Below are 27,409 nucleotides of genomic sequence, written 5' to 3' on the forward strand. Positions count from 1 at the left end.
TTGTGCTTTCCCCCGTATCCCCACTTGTCTCTCTGAACTGAATGTTATCTTTTAATCAAAGTGGGTACGTTTTATTTGTGAACATTTCGATTTGGGCACGTTTTGACCAGCTCCCATCAATACTATTATTTTGTATTATTTAAATTTACTCAAAACTTGAAGCTCAAAATGAGAATCCATACTGCATATTGGCATAATTCGCCGAACTGAATTATTAATCCAATGAAAAATAGACCCATTTGGGATCGTAACTAAGAGTTATTACCCCCACAGAGGGCGCTAGGGGGCACCTGTTTGAGTTTTCTCATTTCATTGGTTGATCTTTCAAACATTGTGCCGCCAAGTTTGCTGAATGCTACTAAGCAAAAAATATGGCCCCCAAAAAGACCAAAAAACGCCCTAAACAGAACTTGTCTCATGGTTCAGGTAAGTTAAAACAACAATACTAATTACCCGGAACGAAAGCAAACAGTACATTTTAGTCGACTAAGTTTATATCTATTCCAAGACGACCTATTATCGAGTTTTTGTTTTTTTGTTAACATTTTATTCTACACGGTAACACTGGGCTCGAAATTATTCGAAAATAGGAAGTAAAATATGGCGTGCTGTTATTATTAATTTTTCTTTTAAGTAATAGGTCAAACGGAAGAAATATGTTGAATGTTCTGCCAAGAAAATAGGTTACTAATCATTTCGTACCATGGTCCATAGTTTATGGTCATTTCGTAGCACAGTCATGTTAAATGTTAGATGAAGGTGTTGGAGGGGGATTCTGCACTAGTTGAAATGACTTAAGTTTCAAAATACAAACATCAGTGTCTGTATAAACCAAGGTTTGTAAACAAACCAGATTTTAAATTTACCTCCAAATAATGTTTAATGTACGGATAAATAGGGACTATAGTATATATAGCCCGATAGTTCACCAAGGTAAACATCTACGGTCCGTTTTTTTACATTTTGACATTTATTGGACCCGATGTTTACAAGTTGAAGAGGAAAAACAAGTGTGCAGTTTCCGCCCATATTTCAGGCGGAATCGATACAACCATGGAATTAATTATTTCGTGGCGAAATATGAGATGTACCAATAAATATAAACACTTACTGTATAAAGAAAACTTCCCGAGTCACGTTTTACGCATAAATAGACAGTTTGTCCAAATAGTAATCCTGCATCAATCCAATTTTCAGTTACGAACAAAATCTCGAATATTCCCGCCGGCCATTGTGAGCATATTTAAAATGTGATTGAAAACTGTTGGTGGAATCGGATTATTTTTATTATTATTCGTCTCGGGTTCACGAGTTTATTCCACGATATTTAATGGAATATCACGTTTAATAATAATAAATAAATAAACTTAATTAATGAATAATATTTTTTAAAAATCAATTAATTGATAATAAATTAATAATAACAATTAAATTTAACTGAATAAAACCCCTAAAATAACTAATGACCAGTAATTATAGCTAAAAAAAAGAAATGAAATTAAAACAAAAAAGAAGAGAAAAAAAGAGAAAAACATTTGAAACACATGTAAGCAATGGCCTGTAATAATAATATTTAAAAACAATTACTAAAGGAAATAATAATTTTGGAAAAAGTAAATATATGAAGGCCTTAAAATAAGTAATGACCTGTACTAACAATCATTATTTTTTTAATAATAATAAAAAAGAATAATACACCCCAAAACTTTAATGTGATAATATTATTAACAATGCATATAATGCAACCCACACAAAGCACATATGTAGAAACAAAAATAACAAAATAAATAAATTTAATAATCAATTCCATTCAATTCCGCAATATTTCTTTTTACTGGGTGTACGTAAAATGCTTGATACGAATAATTCTCGTTCCACAAAATTTTCATTCCGCATTTTCGATGTGCCAGGATAAAAATAGCTTTCAAATGTTTAAATGTGTCATCTTCAAACATCTAATCCTGGAAAGGTTACCAAAGGTATTGTACTTAATATTTTTGTCTAAAATTTATTAAAATATGTTGTTGTACGTGTTGAGGCTCTTAAATAAAGCACATATGCCTGATTTTATTAAATCGTGATTGCAAATGGAAAATTCGATCCAATGGATAAACGTTACGGCACAGCAATAAACATCACAATAATAAATATCGTGCCGGAGACGTTTATCTTGATGAACTAATAGCCCGAGTACTCTGACTGTAAGAGAGCTGGACGGACATTTGGACATAAATACGCTCTCATTACAGTCAGAGACCAACCTATGTATATTTTTGGCAATTCCTGACTGCCAAACGGTAGGCAAAGATTCCCGCTCTAATACCACAACAATCCTATGTTTGACGTCAAATACCTTTACATCGATCATTTTCGAGTTAACTGATACCAAAAATCCACATATTAATCACTAATACACATACTACAGAAAGAAACCCGACAGCACCCACATTGAGCTACGCTTCGTGACACTCCGTCGCAACAATTACAAAGCTCGGCGATCTATTTCGAGACATAGATCACGTGATCGCCACTGGGCGATTCCGCCTTGTGCAGCAGTTACAGGGGCCGTCTCATACCAAGCGACGTTACAACATGGAAGAGTTGGCTAATGCCATTTTGGATGAATTTGGATTTAATTACGTCATTAAAGTGCTGTGCCAGACCATACACTAAAATTTCAAATTCCATAATTAAATGCTTTCTTAATTCATTGCAATAATATTTTACACCGATAGGTAAAATCAATAATTACGAAAATGCCCCATAAAAGTATTAAAACATCACTCCCGTAGAACACTGCCGGAAACGACCGAGTAAAATTCTCGGTCAAAACATTTGCCTGTAAATAGCCGTGACGTCACGAAGGGAACGCGCTTCACTGAAACCTACCACGAGATGACTTCCAGCGCAAGCGAAAGTGGGACCGACAGCGACTGCCAAGCTCATTGATCATGCGATTCTTCTTTCGATGATGAATAGTGTAGTAATGACGACTGGACTAATATTTGTGCAACACAACAAATAATGCCTTATCAGTTTGAACCTGGAACATCTTACGACGAACCACAGATGATGATGAAAAAGGTCGTGGAGACAACTTACCACTAATTTACAACTTTTATTCTTGTTTTGTTCTTTAGCTTTTCGTGCGAATTATTTTGCTACACTGTATATTCTAATACTTGTGATGTAGTAGAAAAGACAATAAATAACTCTTGAATTCTACGAGTCAAGTGGACCCGATATCGGTAATTTCAAGAAATAAACAAAAATGACTTTTAGTCCGTCCCATCCCTCTATGAAGATGGGTTTTTTTGTGAATAATTTCAGTTTAGGTTGACGTAAAAAAAAAGAGTAAAAGTGTTTTGGAAATAACAAAACAATACTATTTTTTGTGTGCAGTTGTGAAAACAGTCTGCTCAGAAATAAATAACTTATTTTAATTTTAAAAAATAAACAAAAACGACTTTTAGTCCGTCCCATCCATCTATGAAGATGTTTTTTTGTGTGAATAATTTCAGTTTAGTTTGACGTAAAAAAAAAAAAGTAAGTGTTTTGGAAATAACAAAACAATACTATTTTTTTGTGTGCAGTTGTGAAAACAGTCTGCTCAGAAATAAATAACATAGCACATTCCATAGTATGAAAAAAGGTTTTCTCTGTGGGAAGGTATAGTAAAATTAATTTAATGTATTTTCTTCTTTTTTTTTTACAAAAAACCCCCTACATTTTTGTAGGATGGGACGGACTAGGCTATAGATACTTACTTGTCTGTACTTTATTGTTTTAATGTTCACGAACTGTAAAGAAAAATCTCACAAATGAACGAGATGCAAACGACAACAAATCGGATCTCGATGATTGCACGAACTGTGCATGAGAAAACAAACTGACCGGAGTTGAAAGCATAACGCAATTTGGGACATTGACGATATGCACCCCAAGGTCGTTTCGGGTGGATGGCGTCGGCTTGTTGTCATTTGTTTTGTGTCGCAGAAAAATTGTTGGTACGGTATCTTTTTTTAAAAGCCATAACACATGGTATTCCCATATCTCGCTTAAGCCGACAAGCCAGTTAGGATGAATCGCAACAACGGTCTCCGGCATTTTCTTCCTGTCCAGTATTTCCACGTTGTTTTAATCAAATTCACACACAGCTTTCTCACAGCAACATTACTAGGAAATGTGTGAAGACTAAATTTATCGGTTTTTGTATCGCTACAGCCGCCACCAACACGCCGTTTAACCATAATAAACACAAAAGAAGCAATGAACAATGGTGCGGACTATCGAAAGGAGTTCCCTTCATGACGTCACGGATCAAATCTTACGGAAATTCCCGAAACGAATTCAGCTGGTTCTGTTTTTCAGGGGACTATTTTTAAATGGAAAATATACCGGTATATAATTTTTTAAATTTTTTTTTTATAATTTTCTAATCATATTAAATAATATCTTGATTGATATAGCTCAATACATCATACATCTGGAACAGCACTTTAAACCAAAACAATTACACATTATTGATTCCATTTTGAATTTGAAGGATACATTTGGGGTGTTATCGACAGGATTTTAATATAGTGTAGCTTATCGGTCAGTAACATAATTGCATTCTTCATTTGATTGATATGATTGTAAAACGTACAGGTTTATAGATATTTATATGCTTATATGCAAGTAAATATAACACCAAACATGTCTTTGTTTTAACTGTTTAAAATGTAAAAATTGTGTTTGAATTTTTTTTTAATCGGAGGTTATTATTTTCATAAACAAATCAGCAGCAACGTCAGTCAAAAAAGAACTTGTAAATCAGCGACAAATATCATTGTCGTACTGTTAACTGCCAATGCGTATCGATGGGTAATCTCATTAATTGTGGCTACATTCTACGCTGAAAAAAGTTGTAAATCTTTTTTTAAAACTCCCACACCCCTCTCGTTCTGAGTACAGTTTGTGGCCCTGATCAGAAATCGTGGTAGCAACGAGCGTACTTGAACATTAAACTGATATAAGCAGGTTAATTCCCGACATCGGACCTGGCAGTCATTTGTGGCCATACATGCATATGGCGAAACTCATTGCCATCGGTCCCTAGGCGTCAGCTTGTCTACTATGACGGAACTCCTGTCTACAGCTGATCATTGAGTATTGTGTTACAGAATCAGTCTTTGTTCAGTTGTTGAAAACAATTAGGCTGTGTTCTACGTAGGTTAATGCATTGTCCATAATTATTAACTACCATACATATATGTGATTTACATTTGCTTGGATAAAACGATCGTTCATATAAAATTAGTTATTAAGCAAACAGAATACTTAAACCAACCCAAAAAAAAAATTGAACTATTTTTATTACTTAATTTACTAGTATCCTAGTGCCTTTTTTTAAATTTTATTTTTCTTTTTGCTTTTTAATGAGCTATTACACCACAGTTTCACATTTGAGTCATTTCCGCATATTTCTTAGGGAGTGGGTTTCAGCTATGGTATTAGAGCGGGAATCTTTGCCTACCGTTTGGTAGTCAGGAATTGCCAAAAATATACATAGGTTGGTCTCTGACTGTAATGAGAGCGTATTTATGTCCAAATGTCCGTCTAGCTCTCTTACAGTCAGAGTACTCGGGCTATAGTATATATTACAAATTAGAAAAGTACTACTACAATTTATAATCATTGACAGACTAACGTTGGTGCTAAGGCCAAACAAAAAAAATTGTTTGTTTCCGGTCACCCGACCGACCCTAAATTTTGCCACCAACCCTGAACTTTTTTTTTTTGCTGGGGTGGGGGGAAGCACACAGAGAAGTTGTGGTCGCGGATCGACAAAGCAGACGACAGAAGTACTCAAGTAGGATAACTCTTACACGTCAGAGTGTGTGTTAAATGGAGGTTGGGGGGGGGGGGGGGGCAGCAGCGATAGTTTTTATACACCCCCATTGAAATTGGAATCATTAACCAGTGTTCTACATTGCGACCAAAATGTTGGCGTGGCGACCGATTGAATTTATTATCGTCGCCATCTGGCGACTGACTCCAAAAACATCTAAGTATTAAATTATTTGCCATGTGCGTTCAGAGTCCTAGCAGCGAAAACAAATGAAGAAATTTGTTGACATCATTGTGCAGTCGGAACATTTCACTATTTACGAAGTTGTCCGATTGATCACTGTGAATTCCGTATTAATTGTCAGTACAATTCGGAACTCATCGTTGATTTTAGTAATTTGGCGAAAACAATCCAGGCCTGGTGCTTATAAAGCTTTTAGAGTCGAGACTCTAATAGAGTCTGAGACAGTAATGTCATGACAACTCCATACAAATTGTGAGCGTGTGACGTCATTAGAGACTGAGTCTAGACTCTAAAAGTTTTATAAGCACGGGCCCAGATACTTACAACACATTCATAAATGATACAAAATGAGTAGTGTCGCACTGTGGCGAGTAACATTTTAAGCTTGGCTAGTAAATTTTGTTTGTCCACTAGCCAAAAAAGAGTAAGTTATAAAACCGAGTGTAGGACACTGTTAATAACACGTGCTCTTATTAGGTACCACGGTAATTGGTGACACACGAGATCGCATGACAGTACGGTAACGTGTGTGGCGATTAAACGGCTTTTATTACAAACTGCTAAATAATGTAGGCCTATAGGGGAAAATATATCGTATTATCGTAACTCCAGTCATCTCATACAATATAGGTTTATTTTCCAAAAACAACATTGTGCGATCTCAACAAAACAATAAAGGATTTCTCGATACCACATGCACAGACTAGGCTACAAGTCGTCGCGTTTTTTCCACATGCAAAGGTGAAGGTCATTTGAAGAAGACTTTGTACAATTTTCGTTGTTGGCTACTGCTTAGGCCTAGTTACTAGTACCCAGAATTTGTTAATATACAAGGCTGTAGCCTGTAGGAAGATATCAAAAAGTGGGGTGGGTGGGTACACACACGTATAAAATTAATATATAAACCACCGATGCCGCTTCCTACGCCAGTGATGTAGATAGGCCTATCAACTGCTGAGCATGGGTAATAATTAAATAAACGGAATATTCAAGAATAACCACTAACATTAAACAGTTCACATTTATTTCAGTGTTTCAGTTAATTGGGAATAAATTAATTTGGGTGATTTTAGCATGGGTCCGTTCAATAGGCTAATAAACATTAAAACTATAAGTCCGTCCCACAGGGAACGCTTTAGCCCGAGTACTCTGACTGTAAGAGAGCTAGACGGACATTTGAACATAAACACGCTCTCATTATTTATGTCCAAATGTCCGTCTAGCTCTCTTACAGTCAGAGTACTCGGGTTAGAAACGGCTTTTTTATTACTATGAAATTTACTACAAGTTATTCATTTCTAAGCCGATTGATTTGTAAATTGCACACAAAATTAGTATTGTTTTGTTATTTCCAATACAAGTTGGATAAATCTGTGAACTTTTTGTGCAAACATCTATTGGACAAATTTGTGCAGTCATCCTGTGACAAAACTGGACAAAGCTGTGAAGTTTCTGTGCAGTCATCTACTGACTTTTATTGGTGAAAGGAATAGTTTGAACTTTTTTTTGTTTTTCTGTCTTTTGGACATGGCATGTGAAACTTAAAACTGACATTGACAGTGACATTGTTTTTATTTCTCTCTGGCTGCAACGAGTAAACTAAGATTTTTCAGACAGCTTGCCTTCATGTCTTTCATCTTGAGATTGAGTTTTTCTCTGGCAAACACATTTAAGGTAGGGTAACCTTTCTTTGAACTAAAAAAAAAAAAAAAAAAGATATCCTACCTACCTACCCTACTTTTTTTGGCAATGTTACCTGAAACAAACTTCTTTTTTTTGTTTTTGGCATAATGTTGGTTTCGCCAATGCGCATCGATGCACTTTGAACTGGAAGTTTATCATGACGCCATTGACACAAAGGGGTGGGAAAAGGACATCGATGCACTTTGAACTGGAAGTTTATCATGACGTCGTTGACACAAAGGGGGTGGGAAAAGGACATCGATGCAATTTGACCTGGAAGTTTATCATGACGCCGTTGACACAAAGGGGGTGGGAAAAGGACATCGATGCAATTTGACCTGGAAGTTTATCATGACGCCGTTGACACAAAGGGGGTGGGAAAAGGACATCGATGCAATTTGACCTGGAAGAACTGGAAAAAGTTTATGCATGAACGTCATGACACAAAGGGGGTGGGAAAAGGACATCGATGCACTTTGACCTGGAAGTTTATCATGACGCCGTTGACACAAAGGGGGTGGGAAAAGGACATCGATGCACTTTGACCTGGAAGTTTATCATGACGCCGTTGACACAAAGGGGGTGGTAAAAGGACATCGATGCACTTTGAACTGGAAGTTTATCATGACGCCGTTGACACAAAGGGGGTGGTAAAAGGACTGATGTGCTTTGGAACATGCTACACAAAATACGGTTCTCATGTAACAGGAGTGCTCTTTTGCTTTGCTTTGATGTGAATGGCCTGTATTGTTTTCGTAGCGCCCGTAAAACATATCAACTGTTTTCATTGGATTTATGTAAGCAGAAGTCATACTGTTTATCAAATATTCCAATCATTCGGAACACTTCGGTCTATTTCTATTCATAATCAGCCACAGTGTTCCGAATCATCACAAATTTGCCGAATGGGCTGGCATGGTCTGTTGCTTTTGTAACAATCTGGCAGATTAAATGTACAACCAATGTCAAAATAAAACAATATTGCTATGTTTATTTACTTGTTTACTTACTAGTAACTCACTGTTATATTTAATTCTCGGTTTTAATTTTAAAATGTTTGTGTCTTGTAAGGGGTGGAAATTAGGTTTTTCCAAATTTGTCGTGTATACTTACAGTGAAACATGAACATATAGTATCGTCTGTTGCCCTGTTTCGGTGGTTGCGTCGTTTGTGCGCAACAGTACGTACATTTGAATATTGTTTACTAATATAACTTTTGCATATATATATATGCAGGGGACAAAATTTCGAAATCTGAGGTAACCGGAAATCGGTTCACGTGGTTTTTACCTAGGTAAGGCCAAACCAAAAAATAGGTGTGTTTCCAGTCAACCGACCATCCCTAGTTTTACACACACACACACACACCCGACCCTAAAAATTTGTTTCTCTTAAACTGAAGAAAAAAAAATGGGAAAAAAAATAATAAAAAAAAAAAAAATAAATAAAAAGAAGTAAAAAAAAAAAAGAGGACAACATCACCAAACAAGAGTATTTCCTTCCTTGCACATTGTTTACGTACTATTATACGATACATTTTGCACATGTAATTCCCTTCCGAAAAACATCGAGAAATTATGGAAAAGCTTTTGTAATAGAGTTCCTTCCCCTGATTAGCTACCACCGAACAGCTTAGTCGGTCACGGAAGTAACCGAATGTACGAACATAGCCTTGGTACAGGTTATTTCGATTAAATATAATCATATCAATTCAGCTTAATTCTCGTCTTCACTTAAATCAACAGGTCTTATTATTAATGCATCACAAATGTTTGCATAAAGTATTTAAATTAAGAACAACAAAATTAATACAAATGTCCCATTAATTTAAGGAAATACACAAACAGTGCATACCAATACTACTACAACAACAATAATGATAATGATGATAAATAATAATAATTATTATTATTATTGTTATTATTATTATTATGATAGTATTCAATTTAAAAAAAAAAAAAAAAAAAATACCTACCAACCCTAATTTTTTGGGGGATGCAATCGGAAACACACCTATTTTTTTGTTTGGCCTAACCAGTTGTTCGGTTCGTGAATTATATTTGCGTATCCTGTGGATTACCTGATCGGTTACCTCAAAGTTACGTTGAAATTATATTTTAAATACATATTTTTTAGCTCAAACATAAAGTTAAAACAAAATACAAAAGAAAACGTTTTATAAAACAGTTTCTTTAATGCTTGCAAATCGAAAGAAGTGACTTGTAGATGTTTCTTTTGTTGTCGTAGCGTTGTAGCGTTGTAGATTGTTATTGTTATTGTTATTATTTATTATTATTATTATTATTCACCACTTGCCATCGGGATCGCAAAAAGTAATTTTTAGTTGCTCGAATCTAAAAACCACTGTCCTCGGGCCACCGTATTCTAGAACCTCTGTGCAGCTTGCTGAAGTTAACACTATGAGCCCAGTACTGAAACAAAATAGATACATTTGGAGAAAAAATTTCCATTTCCTGGTTCCTCTGAAATATAATGCAAAGCACTCAGTCACTCACTGGTGCATGATTAGACTAATCTTTTTTTTTTAATATAAATAACAAATAAAGGCTACCATTTGTCACTGATAATATGTAAAATTTAGTATACAGCAGATTAAAAAAAACCCACCAAAAACCCAAACAACAAATGTCCAGTTCCTCTGAACTATAAACAGGCTACTCATTGGTGCATGATTAGATTAATAAAAATAAACCTTATAATAACATAAAAAGAAAGACCACAATTTGGCACTGATATTTTGCGGTGGCGATGCTATATTCACTTTATCGCTGGTACTTCTATACTACAGTGACGTTCCAAATGTTTGTTATTTAAAGCTCATTATGCGATGTTTGTATTTTTCAGCTTTTGTGACATTTTTGCATTTTTGTTTACGTTAAAAGTGTTTTCAACCTTTGTAAAATTATAGGCAATCCCATAGAATGTCTACATATATTCCTTTAGAGATAGAATAGCAGCCGATAATTTAGGCGCCTTAGCGGTCCGTGCACATTTCTTTAAAACTTTTGGCTCGACTATACTGAGCCTTCGGTCGCAAGTTACAACAGTTGTAATATACCGTTGTCTACTGATTTGCTGAGCATCAAGTACTAAAAATCAGTCTAAAACATTTGCCGGAATACTAGTAGTATGTCTGCATGAATAAATTTCCTGTAATCGTGAAGTTTTAATTTCTGACAGGTCACGACGTAACCAATTTGCGATTCGCGTAAATTTAATTTTGCGTAACCGACACGCGAACAGAACGGCGGTTCGCGTGAAATATTGTGCCCTGTATATGGAAAGTAAACAAATGTCTGTCATATTCACATAAATGTTCATTAAAAAGTTAAAACAAGCAAAGAAAGCAAGATTGAACTTTACCCACTCATAACACGGCACATTTCTTAACGGTCCACAATCATGGCACATTAATACACAGTATATAAAACAAATACATAAATTTATATTACAGTATTAAAAAAAAAATACCATCCCGCTTGGGGGAAAACCCACTGCTCTGTCGATTTGACCTGCATCAAACTGATGTAGCATCAGGTCTTTTGTTAGTAGGTCAACATGCCGAAAAACAGCCGTTTCTTAACGATGCTAGTTTGGACATTTTGGTCTCATAACATTTGTACATCTACTTGAATGATATCTCGACTGGTGAGGAAGTGGTATACAAGCACGTTAACCTTGTTACCTACCTACCTGTTAGAAGGAGGACACAAGTTCAGTCCCGACTTTTGAAAGTGGGATATTAACATCTGACTGTAATAAAAAAAATTGTTCAGATCAGAACGCATTTAAAACAAGCAGGATAAATAACATTATTTTATTGATTAATATCATATAAAATAGGGATCTGAATCAGCGTTCTGCCCGCACTGGTCGGCCTTGCCAGCACTTAGACATGCCCGACCACCATTAAGCTCAAGAAGTGCTTTTTCCGACCACCACTACTTTTATCACCAGGCATTGAATAATTCTTTATTTTCACCATGAAACAGTTTAAAACAATTGTGATCTACTTTCCGTGACTTTAAACAAACACGCGTCATAACTGGCTATGCCACCTGTGTTACATTTACTGTAGTATCTCAGATGGCTGCAATCACCTGCTATTCCATGCGCATGCGCTGATCCAGCTGATATAAAATGACATTGTTATATTTTCTAGCTGTTTGTTGATTGACTAAATAAACATATTAAGTCAAAGCGTGGTAAAGAAGATCATGTGTATTGCCATGCTGGTGGTTAACTACAAAAGTGGGAATCATATAAAACTGAGGATTCAAATAATACGATTGGTGATTATCATAACATCTCCCTTTCTGGAAGGAATGATCAGTTAACACGAACATAATATGAAATATTACCTTTTAGAATGAATGATTGGCTAACCAGAACATAATATGAAATATTTGTTACTCAAGTTATTTTACATGATGATAACTTTATAATGGATAGGTGTAACTGGTTACTCTACGATTGTCACTTTGCAATTGTTATTAGTCATTGTATCGAGCCGGTGCTTTGATCGTGCGACCTGATCTGGATCTTTTTAGTTCACTGTCACATGCACGTTTGAGTTTACATTGTCAGTAGGGGGTTGACTAGTGATTTGTTTGGGTAGTTCATCACGTTGCTTTGGTTGATCAAATGTTACATGTTTCTTGACAGTGATGTTCTCTACACTTTTCCTTGGATATGACTTAACAACATCGGAGTATTTGAGTAGTGACATCTCTCGGAGCTGAGATCTGTTTCGGCGTAGTGTACTGCCACCAGCAGTAATAACAAGGTATGCTCTGGGCGAGTTGTCGTCTTGCTTGAGAATTTTGCCTGGAGTCCATGCCTTGGTTGCATGATCCAGAATGCGTACCGGTTGACCTGGATAGTTTCGGTAGGTCGATGGGCAATGAATGTTTATCGTGGTAGAATTTCATGGTTTCTTGATCTCGTGATAGAGCGTTTCTCTGCTCTGCAGTGGTGAGGTTTGTTTCTTGTCTAGATGGTAATGTTGTCGATATGGTTCTCCCGAACAGTAGTTCGCCTGGCGACGGTGCATTTGACGATGCAGGTGTTGCTCGAAAATGCAGTAGCGCTTTGTCGATATCTTGATTGTTTTTCAAGCATTTGATAATGATGTGTTTTACTGTGCCGACCATTCGCTCAGCAAAACCATTGGACCTGGGATAATGTGGTGATGATGTCAACAGTGTGATTCCCCATTCTTGGGCAAAATCACGGAATGGCTGTCCTGTGAACTATGGATCATTATCACTTACTATGGAGTCTGGTTTACAGAATATAGCACACAGAGATTTCATTTCACGAGCTACCGCACTGCTCGTCACTGGGGTGGTAATCTGCTTTACGAACGGGTACTTCGAGAAGTAGTCTGCAACAACGAGATAGTGCTTGTCTTCTATCTGGAATAAATCTGTTCCTAGCTTCTTCCATGGAGCTGTTGGAATTTCGTGTGGCTGTAATGGTTCTGGAGCATTTTGGGATTGCAATTCCTGGCAAAAGGGACAACTTTTGACAAGTCTGTCAATGTCATTATTGATCAGCGGCCAATATACGGATTCACGAGCGAGTTTCCGTGTCTTCTCGATTCCTTGATGAGAAGCGTGTAATTGATTGAGAATATCTCCTTGTAGAGATTTTGGAATCAGAACTTGTCTCCCTTTGAATATTATTCCATCTTCCACTGCTAGCTCGTCTCTGTATGACCAGTAGGGACGAATGGCTTGAACAAGTAATTTCAGGTTATCTGGCCATCCTGTGATGATGACTTCTGTCAGAATGTTCAGTTCTGGATTGGCATTGGTTTCTTTCTTCAATTCTTCTTGTTTGAGACTGCCAAAATTGATGAGATCCAATTTGACATCCATGTTGTCTACTCGGACGTCTAACTCAACTTCTTTGTTGTTCGCCGGGTTTGGTAGTCATAATAGTGTATCAGCTAAAGTCATTTCACTGCCTGGTCGGTAAATCAGATCAAAATCATAACCCGTCAGCTTCAGGAACATGCGTTGAAGACGTGGAGGGGCACGATTTAGTGGTTTCTGATATATCATCACAAATGGCTTGTGATCAGTGATTACAACGAATCTGCGACCGTAGAGGTATGTGTGAAATCGCTGAATTCCATGCACCAGGGCTAGTGCTTCTCGTTCGATGTTTGAGTAAGACGATTGCGTTGGCGTCAAGGATTTGGAAGCAAATGCTATTGGCCTGTCTTGTAGCAGTGCTGCACCCAGTCCTTTGAGAGATGCATCGACCTCGAGTGTTAGGGGTTGTTCAACGTCATAATAGGCGAGACATGATTTTTCAGTCACCAGAGTCTTGAGCTTGTCTAGACATGCTTGGTGATTGGAGTCCCAGAGGAACAATATGTCTTTCTTCAGTAGTTCTTTCAATGGTTTTGATTCTGCGCTGTAATTTGGAATATACGAGCTCAGGTACGTCATGAGACCTAAGAAGCGTTGTAAATCTTCTTTCGTCTCTGGGGTAGGCATCATTTTGATGTCGTTGACTTTGGCAGGATCAGGGATGATACCATGGTCGGTATACATGTTCCCAAAGAATTCGATTGATGTTTTTTTGATAAAAAATTTGTCAGAGTTGAAAACCAGACCTTTTTCTTTCACTCTTTCCATCAGCATGGTTAGATTGTGGTCGTGTTCTTCTGTTTCTCCGCAAACACACACGTCATCGGTGATACCGACGGTACTTGGCAAACCTTCGAGTATCTCTGTCATGTGCTGCTGAAAGATGTCTTGGCTAACTGATAGCCCAAACGGTAATCTTGTCCAGCAGAATCTTCCAAATGGCGTTGTGAGGAGTTGACTGGATTTGTCGAGGTGTACAGACCAATAACCTGCCTTGGCGTCCAGTTTTGAGAAGAATTTTGCCTTTCCAAATGTCGGATTGATTTCTTCCAGTGTTGGTATCTTAGTCGGGCATCGTCTAAGAGCTTGGTTTAGTCGAAAAGGATCGAGGCACACTCGGATGGATCCATCTTTCTTTGTGACATATGTTATTGATGAACACCAATCTGTATGCTCATTGACTTTTTGTATGACTCCTGATTCTTCTAACTTCCCAAGTTCAGCCTTGATCTTGTCCTAAAGATGTATGCTGCACTTCCAGGGAGGATCACAGTATGGCTCTGCATCTGTTTTTAAGTACAATTTTGCTGTTCCTTCAAAATTGCCAATGTTGTCAAACTGCTGTGGGTATATCTTCTTCAGGTCATTCACGGAATTATATGATTTTGACATTTGAAGAGTATCACACTCGCAGTTTATTGTGACTAATTTTAGGATTTCAAGTTGGTAATCCTACGATTGCTGGACCTGGCATATCCACGACATAGAAAAGAGATCATGGTATTTAGAGTTATTGAACTGGCATTTCAAATTGATAGTTCCTACACATTTGATTTGTTCACCGTTGTAAGCTGAAAGCATTACGTTTTGTAGTGGTTCAAGAATTTCACCGAATGGCTTTTCACCGTACATCTGCCTGTACGTTCGAATAGGTAAGGTATTACCTGAAGCGCCGGTGTCGATTTTTAGTTTCAAGTTATGCGTTCCTGTGATATTTGGTGCTTGAATTTTCAGTGTTGTGAAGGCATTATCACGTGACATTTTGTCGACTATATCCATGCACTTGTCTGATACTGTGATTGAGTGGTAGGTCAGAGAGTACTCTTCACTGTCAGACTGTTCTTCGGCTTTAACTTCGTTGAATTCGCGGTGATTATGTGAACGTTGATGAGGCTGACGACTTTTAGATCCATCCTCGTCGGATGTTCGGCTTTTTGCGGTTTTTAGTTTTGCGACACATTTTCGACCAATGTCCTTTGGCACCACACGAATTGCATGTGTTGTGATAGGCTGGACATGATTTGAACTTGTGCTTCAAACCACAATCAGAACACATTTTGAGTTTGTGTTTGAATTCGAGTATATTTTCAGATTTTGGTGTGTGCAAACCTTTAACTTGTTGGTGTCCTGCACTGATTGCTTCGTATCGTCTTCCTTCATCTAGTGCGCGTGCAAGATCATAACCTTTAGGTTGGCCTAGTAGGTCATGTTGGAAGGATTCAAATGGTGGTACTTGCTATGAGAAGTTCAAGAATTCGTTCTTGCAGTTCCGCATTCGAAAAATCGCATTTTAGGGCTAATGTTTTACAACGAGTGACAAACTCATCTACACTTTCAGTGCTTTTCTGGCGAAACTGCATAAGTTCTAGTCTATATACTCTGCGTGGTAAAGCGTGGTAAAGAAGATCATGTGTATTGCCATGCTGGTTGGTTAACTACAAAAGTGGGAATCATATACTCTTCAAAAGAAGAAACGCAAAACCACATTGTCGTAACATTTGGAGAATTGATTTAATTATTGAATGGTGAGTCCGATAATTACCAAATGTTGCAGGATTGTTCACAGTTCACTCTAGTCCATTGTGAGTAAGTGATAGGACACACCACCAAGGTCAAGGTCATCTGGAGTCAATACCGGGTGTGGCCTCCGCGTGTGTTGACAACTGCCTGGCACCGCCTGCCCATTGAAGCAACCAGAGTACGGATGACGTCCCGGGGGATGGTGGCCCACTCGGCCTGCAAGGCTGCTGCCAGCTCGGGCAGGGTCTGGGGCTGTGGTTGTCGCTGTCGGAGGCGTCGGTCCAACTCGTCCCATAGATGCTCAATTGGGTTCAAATCCGGTGATATCGATGGCCAAGGAAGGACATTAATGTTGTTGTTCTGTAGGAAAGCCGTTGTGAGGCCTGGCGTTGTCATGTTGGAACACTGCGTTGGCGTTGGCCATAACTGGAACGATGTGTGGCCGGAGGATCTGGTCAATGTAGCCCTGTGCATTCAGGTTGCCCTGCACGTGGACCAGGTCAGTTCTGCCAGTGTGTGAGATGGCTGCCCACACCATGACACTACCCCTGCCGAATCTGTCCACTTCCTGCACGCAGTTTGCCGCATAACGTTCACCACGACGCCTATACCCGCGACATCTTCCATCATGACGTCGGAGCAGAAATCGGGACTCGTCACTGAACCACACCTGTCTCCATCGCAGTTGAGGCCATTGTCGATGAATCTGGCACCACTGCAGTCGGAGTCGACGGTGTTGTGGTGTTAAGATGACACCTCGAACTGGACGTCTGGCACGAATTCCTACCTCACGTAGGCGGTTCCGTACGGTCTGGTCGGATATCCTGCGCAAACCTGGTATTGCTGCGGCTGTGGAGGTGGCAGTAGTCAATCGTTCCCGAAGGTGGCGTACCCGGATGTAGCGGTCCTGCCCGGGGGTAGTGACCCGTGGTCGACCGGATCTAGGGAGGTCACGTGTTGATCCATGTTGCTGGTAACGGTCCCACAGTCTGGAGATGGTGCTTGGGGACACATGGAATGCCCTGGCAACGGCCGTTCTGGATTCGCCTGCGTCTAGTCGGCCGATGGCATTGTTTCTCTGCGGTTCACTGAGACGTGGCATGTCCTGGATTGTCAACTGTCGGCCAGATACAGAGGCCAGGCAAGCGAACACCCTGCACTTTTATACTGTCGGTGTTCATGTTGCACGTGCAGACAACGCACGTGCAGTGGTGACATGGTTTGCACGTGGCTGCGTTTTTGCGAATATTCACATTTTGGAACTTTATTGTACAGTAGCTGCGTTTTATCGAATGTAACCATGGGAATGTGTTTGGGACATGCAATGACCTTATATTCACAAAGCATGAACCGGTAGGAAACATAAAATCGGAGTTATAACCCATTTGTACCCTTTTGCGTTTCTTTTTTTGAAGAGTATATAAAACTGAGGATTCAAATAATACGACTGGTGATTATCATAACAGACATGAAATGATCTCATGAACAAGCGGGCGTAGTTCTTTAGGTGAGAACAATCCCATGGGAATATAAGTAGTCGCTTGATTAAAATGAATGGCATTTTGTTCAATTTATGAGGCTGAAATCTCACAGCTAGCTGGCCTACTTGGAATTGAGCCCACCACTGAGACCTGTTGTCTGTCGTCTGCTCGACTGCTGCGCTTCATCCACATGACACAGAAATCCTGCGTATTTGACGCATGAAGGAGTGTCGGTGAACACTTGAAGCAGTGTATAATTATATGTGCAATGACGTCTACTTTTTATTACTAGGTAAATTTATTTAAAACATGTTTTTGTGTCCTAGAAAAATTATTTTTTAAGTACTTGAAAAAAGTCGTTGAATTTCATTTTCTGAAACCTGTATGAACCCTGGTGCTAACCTCTCTTCCATTGTCCAACTTAAGGTTTGGTATTCATTTGACTAAATAATTCCGAGATTCTAAATTGCAGAAATACTTAGTTGGCTTTTCGCCCTCTTCTATCCACTTACTTAGACTTAGCTCTTAGATTCGACAAGCAATGGGGGGAACGCGACTTTTTATTGCAAATATATTAAAAACGGGTAAAATGTTTTTTTTTTTGTTTTTTTTGGATACTTCATATATATTGTAAAAGGTACATACGTAGATACCAAACAATAGTGAATTACGTTTTTTATAAACACAGACCTTTAATACCTTTTTTTATATGATTTTCAGACTAATTTGAAAGCAAACTTAATTTAAAGAACTATTTCTGTCTGTTATCATCTGTACTGGTATCTGATTATTGAAGTCACTGTGTCTGCTGGAAAAAACTCTCTTTGCAGATACTTGCCAAAAATATATGGTCCTTATATGTTTTAACATAAATATCTTTCTTATATCTTATATATTTATTAAAACTTAGAATGCAGCTTATATGTTTTAACCAAACAATTTACTCAACTTAATTATAACATGATGATGATTGCAAGACATAAGAATTGTTATATTCGTTTTCCTAAAATGTTATCTGTTAACATCGGTTTTGTAATTTGCCTTAAAATATTTTTAATAAATTATTATAAGTACATGTTTTGATAAAACACTTTAAAAATGTGTGTTCGGAAGTTTTTGCTGTAAGCTATACCACTAAACATATCACTCACTGAAATAGGTTACATAGTTAACAATATTTACTGTTGATGCATGCTACAGCTTTTGACGCACATGCAGTAAACTTAACGGCCAGTTTAGTGCTCACTCGAAGCGTAGAAATTATAATAAAAAGGTAGGTATTTGAATAACAACTGTCTGTCTATAAATATTGATATGCTTCAGAACTGAATGCTTATATGCTCTCTGAAACTGGTTCACTCATGATAATTTTATTGTATAATATCAGTTTGGTGACATTTACATTTTAATTAAGTTATGCTAATTTCTGAGGAGAGCAATGACTTGCAAAAACATTCAGGGAAACCTTTTTCAGCTCTTGAAGATTTTCCAAACAGCAGTCAATGGATGCAGCATTAAACAGTATGTCCCCCGACTTTACATGAATGACGAACAGGTTAACCCTTTTTGGAAATACCTTTTGCCTTTCAGGTAGTTCAAGTGAATCGGACGGAAGCAAAGGAATGAAAACACACAGACGTTCAGAAAGACTTGGCGTGAGTAACTTTATCAATATTATTTACAGGATTTCAGAGTTACACATATTTGTGGATGTTCTCAATGAATAATGAGGTCAACAGTGATAATTATTTCTTGTGATTAATACTTGAACATAATCTGTATATATTGGCAACCAAAATTCATTTTATATGGACCAGGGATCGATTTTGGCCCATGGCACTACGGCTATTGCCGTAGGTGCCTTTGTTACTGGATGCGGTGCCCCAATAAATTGGACCGTGTCCACGGCCATAAGTAGCCATGGTTGCCTTCCTTGTATGCCCTAGTGCCCTTGTGCCCTTCTCATGCCTGGTACCAACTAAATTGAACTTTGCAGCATTTGTCACTTGCCGTGTATTCGTCCATAAGAACAGAAATCCAAAGAAATTATAGCCGACTCTCAGACACGAAATTTCGATGGGCGCAGCCATATTGTTATTGTTTACAAGCCACAGATCCGAGAACCACGTGGTCGCCGAGAAGTAACTGCGCAGTCACTCTATAAAGACTGTTCTGCGCAGGGAACCTCATCTCTCACTCACATCAGTGAAAATTTTACAGAAAGTGGCCTTGGTGCCCTACCCTTGAAAGAAATGGTGCAGTGGCCATGGTGCCCCAAAAATTTCCTCAAACCCAAAGCCAAAATAGCCTTGCCCTGAATTTTTTTTAATTCTACCCCTGATGGACATAATGTAAGAAAAGTGCATTTATCATGACTGGTAGCTCTTGATGATTGAAAATACTGAAGGTGTCTGTTGTAAAAGTCAAAACCTCATTTTGTGTCGCCTGCCTCTTGGCCCAAATATCATGGGGAAGATCTTGTTCAGTATTGCATTGTGATTCAATTTGCCAGTTTCAGAGATTCTAAAATACTACATTGTAGTTGCCTTGCACTATTTTGCTTTTAAAAAATGTATTAATAACAAAAGCTATCAGTTTAAAAATTGATAAAAAAATTAGTATTTAACATTTTGCAGTTGCAGAGTAATATCTGAAACTTGTGTATTTAATCACAATGAGATGCTGAAGTAAATGTTTCCTGGGTGCTCATTCTTTTCTCTCTTTTTCATGTGTGGTTTTATTCTAAATTTAATGCTTTTACAGTAATCAGAAAGTTTTTGGTTTTAAAGAAGAAAAAGTAACCAAAAAAACATGGCAGGGTTTTAGATATCACTAATTGAGTACTTTTGGTGCAACACATTTTGTTGGCCGAGTTCAGTGAGGTATTTTTCGTGCAATAATGTTATTAAAATCTGCCGACATGCATCTCAAATTACTTTAATTTAATTAAAGCTTAACATTTGCCTGCTGAAATGTTTTGAGATCAGCCTGTTTGTATTTAATTATTTTAGGCATACATATTTTGAGCGCACTGTTTATCACCCTGACTCAAGCAGTCTTAAGCCGTGAAAGAAAACACCATTGACTGCCTCCCCAGTCTATCAAAGTAACATTTTGGAAAAGCGTGGTCAATTTCTATGGATGATGGATTGATGACCTGTGTATAATATAATCTGATGTGTTTTTAATGAGTTATAAATTACATGTCTCTTGAGCATTGAACATTTGCGTAAAACATTTGTGGATTACACAAAAAATTCAGGTAACCCATTTCATTTTTAGGTAACCCATCCTGAACATGTAAATGATGTCATAGATTCAATGCATGAATGAAAAATGGGTTATGCAAATTTCAGAGGCCTGAATTACGACTGAAATAACACAGGTCTGGTAAATATTCAATCATCGCAGTAATAAAAAATAAAAACCATTAGGTCATTATATGCCTCAAAATGAAGAACATTAGTTTACAAAACATTTTCAACAAGTTTTGGTCAAAATGTTATCTAGAAGAAAGGTCATAGCTCCAACCTGACTGGTAGAGATTTTTCACTTTGTGTTTCAGAAGCTGCACACAGATACACGTAGTCCTGTGGTACGTATTCATGTCGCTTTGTGCATTAGAAGTATTGTTGGGAAAGTGTATGTATTGGTGGTTGGTACTCTTTATTCATTTATACATTTTATAATAATATAGTTATTTGACTCTTACAACTTATTTTGACAAGTATAATATACGGTACTTGTAAAAGCAGAATTTAATGAATTTGGTGACTTTTTAACCGAATGAAAGTTAGGTCATGTATTATACAAGGAAAATTTGTGAGTTTTCTAAAACAAAATGATACCTAACGAAGACAAGTGTGGTATTTTAGTTATTGCCCACCTTCAAAGAATGCAGTATTTGTCCAAACGTTTGTAAATTCCAGCATATTGAGCAGGTTTTAGCATTTTGGATTGAAGGGGAATTTTATTAGCAGCCTCTGGTCTACACTAATCCAGAGTGGTCATTTTGCAAAACAATTTGTGATACTGATGTAAAAGTGACAATACAAACCTCACCTAGTAGGCATAATAATATTTAATTTGTCAATCCATAATCCAAATAATAATAAAGTGTAAATTGGCAAACAAGTAACTGGTGTGTGTGTGTTCACAGCATATATATATATTCAAAAATATAATTTACTAATAAGTAATAAAACAATAATGAGCTTTCTGTCCCTTTGGAGCAGGTGAGACATTGTGTTCATGTTAATTACACAAATAAAAAAATAATCTACAAAATCAGGTGACTTGAAATTAACAACTTCTGTACGACACAGCTGTCTGACACAGGCGGTGTGTACAATATTGTTCACCACTATATTTTCTTTAGACATTACCTGTCCTCTGTCAGTGGCTATGCATTTAAATTGATCTTAGTACTAAGATCACTTCATAAAACGGGGTCCTGGTGGGTAATAAAGACAATTTGGAAATAGCAGGTGAGCAATCCACACATTAAAACAAAACAAGCCGAATGCAGAAATACTTTCCATCTTGGGTGTCGGCAACTGCTTGTCTCTCCGAGACCCGTGAAGAGGCCCGATTTTCATGTCCAAGGTGTGCGATCATGCTTGCAATCACACTATCATAAAATATCTCCACTGGTGGTTCAAAAAGAAATTGCTTTAACCCGAGCTGGCCCCAGTGTTTGAATGTCATTATATAAATATAGTATGTGCTATTTAAAACTTCTTTTTGTCAGTATATGCAAGCTTTACTAAAATATTTCCTGTTAATAATTAAACACAAATCACTCGCCTTGCAACTTAAAGGGTGTGTGATTTATCACTTACCTGGTATTTTCAAATGTGAAGGACTAATGACTTGGTTGCATTCAGAAACTCTTGTTGCACACGTTGTAAATTTGACCGTGTGATTTTTGTGACACATAATGTCAATTTGTTTTTCTAATAATATTAACTGAATCCCTGTTTTTGTAGGTTGACTTGGCCTATGATGGTGATGGTGAAACCACCGAAGAGAATGTGTCGGAGAATTCGGATCAAGTGATGCGTTCGGCTGGAAGTGATGCATATGACTTTGAAGATGATGATGTTGAAACCAGCCCACAAACATTGTCGTTGTATCAGAAAGTAAAAACAAACAGTGATCATGAATCCAAAACGACTAAAAAAACAGACAGAAAAAAGAATTCATCTCAAGAAAATAAATCTGATGCTAAAATGAAGTCAAAAGTTCCAAAACCGGATAAATCATCACATTTAACATTAAACAAATGTAACAACTTTTCTGTGGCATGCATCTTAAAAGCAAAATTTGACAACAAAATTGTTGATGCAAGTTCTGAGAAGCTTAGTACGGACAGTTCAGTGCAATCCCCTCCAGTGTTAAAAACCCAAAATACAAGCTCAGCTAAAATGTCACTAGTTACACGCAGCAATAAAACAGCTTTATCCAAAACAAAAACTCAAGTAACAATCACCACTAACAAAACACCAGTGACATCGATTAACAAAAAATCACCAGTTTCATCCATTAACAAGAATACCTTAATTAGTAACAATCAAACGTCGGTCGTGTCAATAACGAAAAAAACTCCACTCTTGACTATTAACAAGAGAACACCAAACACATCTGCCAATAAAAAAACACCAGTGTCATCCATTAACAAAAAAACACCAGTGTCGTCCATTAACAAAAAAACACCAGTGTCGTCCATTAACAAAAAAACACCAGTTGTGTTGATCAACAAAAACATTTTAATCTCGTCCTTTGACAAAAATACTCCAGTGACATCCAACAATGCTAAAAACATTGCAAGTAGCGTCAGATCAAACACATCAGCAAAGCCTAAAACATTTGCCTCCTCTAGGATTACAAAACGCAAAGCAGCAGTGTCAAATGTTTTCACTTCGACCAATTCTTCACTAGAATTACAACGGAACGATAGTGGTGTGTTTATTTCTCCACCTCCTGTGAAATTAGCCAAGCTGGGTATGAAAGATACATCGACCCCAAGTAACCCTGGGACGGATGTTGTCAAGGACTCGTGTTTTGGTTTCACCAATCTCAACCTGGTGGGTTCCCCGATGTTGTCGCCTGTACAGAAGATGGCTGTGACTCCGACATCAGATTACTGCTCGGCAGTGTTCTCTCTGTCTCAGATCTCTGTGCACGACGACTCATCAGACCTGAAGAGAGTTCACCAGCACTCTGTATTTTCAGGAGATGACTTAGAACCAGGTGAGATTTGCTCGTTTTAAATCAGGGGTGTGGCTTTTTAAATTTCTGTTGGCCAGCGTTCAACGAATTTCCTCATACACTTAGTGGATTGGATTGATCTGAAATGCTAAAAAAACAAATTGACTTTATATTACTATTGTGTTGTTTTCAGGTTTTATTTTTAAAATGAGTGTTGCATCCCCAGGAATAGACATGTACACTCTCCCCATCATGCCCAAACAAGTGTTTACAGTAAATTAGCTATGGTGGTGAGACAAGCAGTTGTTCACCCATGCAAAAATAATTTTGTGCGAGCACATAAAAGCAATTGCTTGTGTCAACCCATGAAGACTGAGACACTGGTTGAAGTATAAATGTGGAAATAAGCTTTTGGTCTTGGAAATGGGACTAATTAAACCTTGATAATGGTTGGCAATAACTTCTTGTACTGAACTGGCTAAGAGATGGGCTGCTTGTGTATCATGTTTATATGAATGTTGTTACCACTATGATCTGTTTTATTTTTCTATTCTTCAGATATTGCTTTGAATAAAGTCTCATCAAAAACGTACAAGCCTGCAAAACAGAAGCGTGCCAAGGGGCGATATTCAGTAAGTATTAAATTCTTGATTAGTATGACCCTCCCTATTTGTGAAAACAATTGTTTCTGAACCGAAGTCTTTTTACCCATTACTGTGTAACATACTCCACCATTAGCTTGATTACATGTAGGGGCGGGATTTAGCTCAATCGGTTGAGTGTTCGCTTGAGGTGCTTGTGTCGCAGGATCGAACCACCTCAATGGATCCATTCAGCTGATTGGGGTTTTTTTTCTCTTTCCAACTAATGCACCACAACTGTCAAAGGCAGTGGTATGTATTTTCCTGTCTGTGAGAAAGTGCATATAAAAGATCCATTGCTGCATTGGAAAAAATGTAGCGTGCTTCCTCTGATGACTACGTGCTTCCTCTGATGACTACGAGTCCGGATTACTAAATGTTTGACATACAATAGCCGATAATTAATTAATTGATGTGCTCCAGTGGTGTCGTTAATTACATAAAAACATTTTCTTTTTTGTTTCAGTATATATTATGTTACTTTTAATAGCACATTAATACAAATGTTCTGACTTTTTTATTTTAATTTAGTCTTCAAAGGTGGAAGCTTGGGCTGAGAAAGTGAATCAAGAATTTGATGACTTGGACAATTTTGAGCTGAGCATAGAAGGATGACAGATTGTATGAAGGCAACAGACCAACAGCACTGTTTTGTGACAGGTCTAAACATTTCATTCAGGAACCACAAATAATTGTAGTTTATCAGGTTTTCTAAATAATTGGTGGTGTACTATTTATTTAAGACTTGGCAACATTCATTTTGGGCAATTTTAGTGTTGTCAAGAATTATAGGCCTTATTTGTTTATAATCTGTGTAATGTTGTTTTAATACATGCAGAACATTAAACTGTTATTTACTATTTACATATTCAAAACAAATTTAATAAAATTTCATTTGCACAAAAATGGTTGGACAGAAATCTGTATTTATATCATTTAGTTTTTTTTTTTAAAGTTAATCAGTAAACTGATCCCAAATCGAATTTTGGCCATGCTTTATATTTGAAGGTCAAACAGGGGGAAAACTTTTCAACCTGGAGCAGTATTTTGGATGTGTTGAAGTCTAGTATACATAAACATTTATTGGAACCTCCTTGTACTGAGGTATTAATTTTATAGTTCACTAGATTTTTTAAAACCTAGAAAATAGCTCTCGTTTTCCTTCTTCTTCTTTTTTGTCAGATCGGGTGGGTGGTTCGGGGTCTTAATCACTCCCTGCTGAAGCAAATTTTCTTTTTTCTCAATATATTTCCAGGGGGATCATGACTCGACCCCCTATATAAACTTCGGTCGCCAGAGTGCAGACGCCCCCCTCCCCCCGATAAAATTCCTGCTTATGCACCTAAAAATATGACTTTAGCAGTGAGACGGTGTCAATTTTTGTGTGTTAATGTTAAAATTTCTTGTTTTCAACACACCATAAGATCTAGATCAATGAAACTTGGCTTATAGTTGCACCTATGAACGTTCCATCTCGATGCATGTGTGGGGAAAAGGAGAAGATTTTTAGGTCACCTGAGCTGAAGGCTCAAGTGACCTATTGCGATCTGTTGTCATGCACATTTAGACTACTCCAAAACACTTCACTAATTCCAACCATATTTTGTGTGAAGCTTCTTTGGAAAATGGAGAAACAATTGAGTGAATTTTGTCATTTTGACACCACATGGGTTTAGATGTGTGGGACGAAAAAGTTGAAAATTGAGACAATTTTTTAAAAAGTCTTCTCTGCTTCTAGAAATCAGAGTTCGTCAAACTGACTAGCCCTCGGTCCCAACCAGTGTATTTTTGATCTGGGCTAGTGGAAAGTAGCAGTATCACGATACTACGGTTGACGACACGATACCCGATATCCTTGCTTTTGTATCAATTCCTATTTTGACCATGTATCAATTTCTATATTAATTCTGTATTCATTTACCAAAAACAATTTGTACTGGTATGTACATATTGACAAGTTATTTCCGTCGCAAAAACCATCAGTGGACAGAGAATATGCCTGCTTGTGTCAATATGTTTCTACATTAAAACTGTTTAGTCAGTGTTGTGCTTTTATCAGGTTGATTTCTTATTTTTAAATCACTTCACCTAAGCTTCAACATCTTGTTTTACGAGGAAAGTATCACAAATCTGATATTACAATACGTATTGTATTGTGGGCTATGAATTGCAGTATCGTATCGTGAGATACATGTATTGTGACACCCCTAGTGGAAAGTATCATATGTAATAATATAATACACGGGGCACTAACCAAAGTGAGAATTAGTGAATTTCTTAAACAGATGTTGAACACTGCAGAAATGCTATAACTAAATAGTCTTCAATCGATGGTTTATCTGCTTTGTTAGTTAATGTCATTAATGTTGATTCCTCATTTGTCCCCAGGATGGAGTTGGTTTACTATAGTTATATAGATAATTGCATTTAAAGTGTCATTTCTAAAATTGCTTCTTCAAAACGTCTTGACCAATTCTAATCCCAACTTTGGAAGCTTCCTTGATGTACCGTATACGCAAATATGTGCTTGTGAAAATGTAAACTGAAAGCCCGATCGCAAATTATTTTAGCCGCGAAAATATTTGCATATATGGTATGTAGAATATATACTCTTCAAAAAAAGTAGGGGAATTCTAAAATAAGAAATTTACATAGTGAAATAGTGAATTAATTGGGCGAACATTACAACCAGTAGTTCAGTATTACAGTAGGTTTGAATTGAAATTTGACATTTTTTTTGTCAGTAAATCATAAATTCAAATAAAAGTGAATAGAAACAAAAAAATTACAATTATGATCAACAGAATAAATATTTCTTTTTTACAGAAATAATGTTCCACAGTGATTAATGGACCTTCCTGGAAATTGTCAAAATTGAGAATGATACCCCACGTG

General features: G+C 37.3%; 1 protein-coding gene across 3 annotated transcripts; it reads left to right on the top strand.

Moving 5' to 3' along the window:
- Window positions 1-314: 314 nt before the first annotated feature.
- On the top strand, window positions 315-27,400 carry LOC121371872 (uncharacterized threonine-rich GPI-anchored glycoprotein PJ4664.02-like). 3 transcript variants are annotated; one of them, XR_005957839.1, is made up of 7 exons: window positions 315-426; window positions 19,254-19,318; window positions 21,229-21,258; window positions 22,652-23,915; window positions 24,432-24,505; window positions 25,046-25,618; window positions 27,341-27,393. XR_005957839.1 is itself a non-coding variant. In XM_041498082.1 (7 exons), the coding sequence occupies exons 1-6, from the start codon at window positions 372-374 to the stop codon at window positions 25,127-25,129; spliced, it is 1,572 nt and encodes a 523-aa protein (XP_041354016.1). In that variant the 5' UTR covers window positions 315-371; the 3' UTR covers window positions 25,130-25,174; window positions 27,341-27,400. The 3 variants fall into 3 exon arrangements, 2 of the variants coding, with proteins under 2 accessions (XP_041354016.1, XP_041354015.1); XM_041498082.1 differs by having other exon boundaries at window positions 25,046-25,174; window positions 27,341-27,400; XM_041498081.1 differs by lacking the exon at window positions 27,341-27,393 and having other exon boundaries at window positions 25,046-27,298.
- Window positions 27,401-27,409: the final 9 nt, after the last annotated feature.

This window comes from Gigantopelta aegis, chromosome 4, assembly GCF_016097555.1.
Source record: "Gigantopelta aegis isolate Gae_Host chromosome 4, Gae_host_genome, whole genome shotgun sequence".
In the NCBI taxonomy this organism is placed as follows: Eukaryota; Metazoa; Mollusca; class Gastropoda; order Neomphalida; family Peltospiridae; genus Gigantopelta; species Gigantopelta aegis.

What these genes read in the sequence shown, in the direction of transcription:
- LOC121371872 (XM_041498082.1), top strand. Translation starts at nt 372, where the DNA reads ATGGCCCCCAAAAAGACCAAAAAACGCCCTAAACAGAACTTGTCTCAT. An exon ending in GACGTTCAGAAAGACTTGGC is followed by an intron (nt 19,319 to 21,228) that starts GTGAGTAACTTT and finishes TTTGTGTTTCAG; the next exon opens with AAGCTGCACACAGATACACG. An exon ending in CAGATACACGTAGTCCTGTG is followed by an intron (nt 21,259 to 22,651) that starts GTACGTATTCAT and finishes CTGTTTTTGTAG; the next exon opens with GTTGACTTGGCCTATGATGG.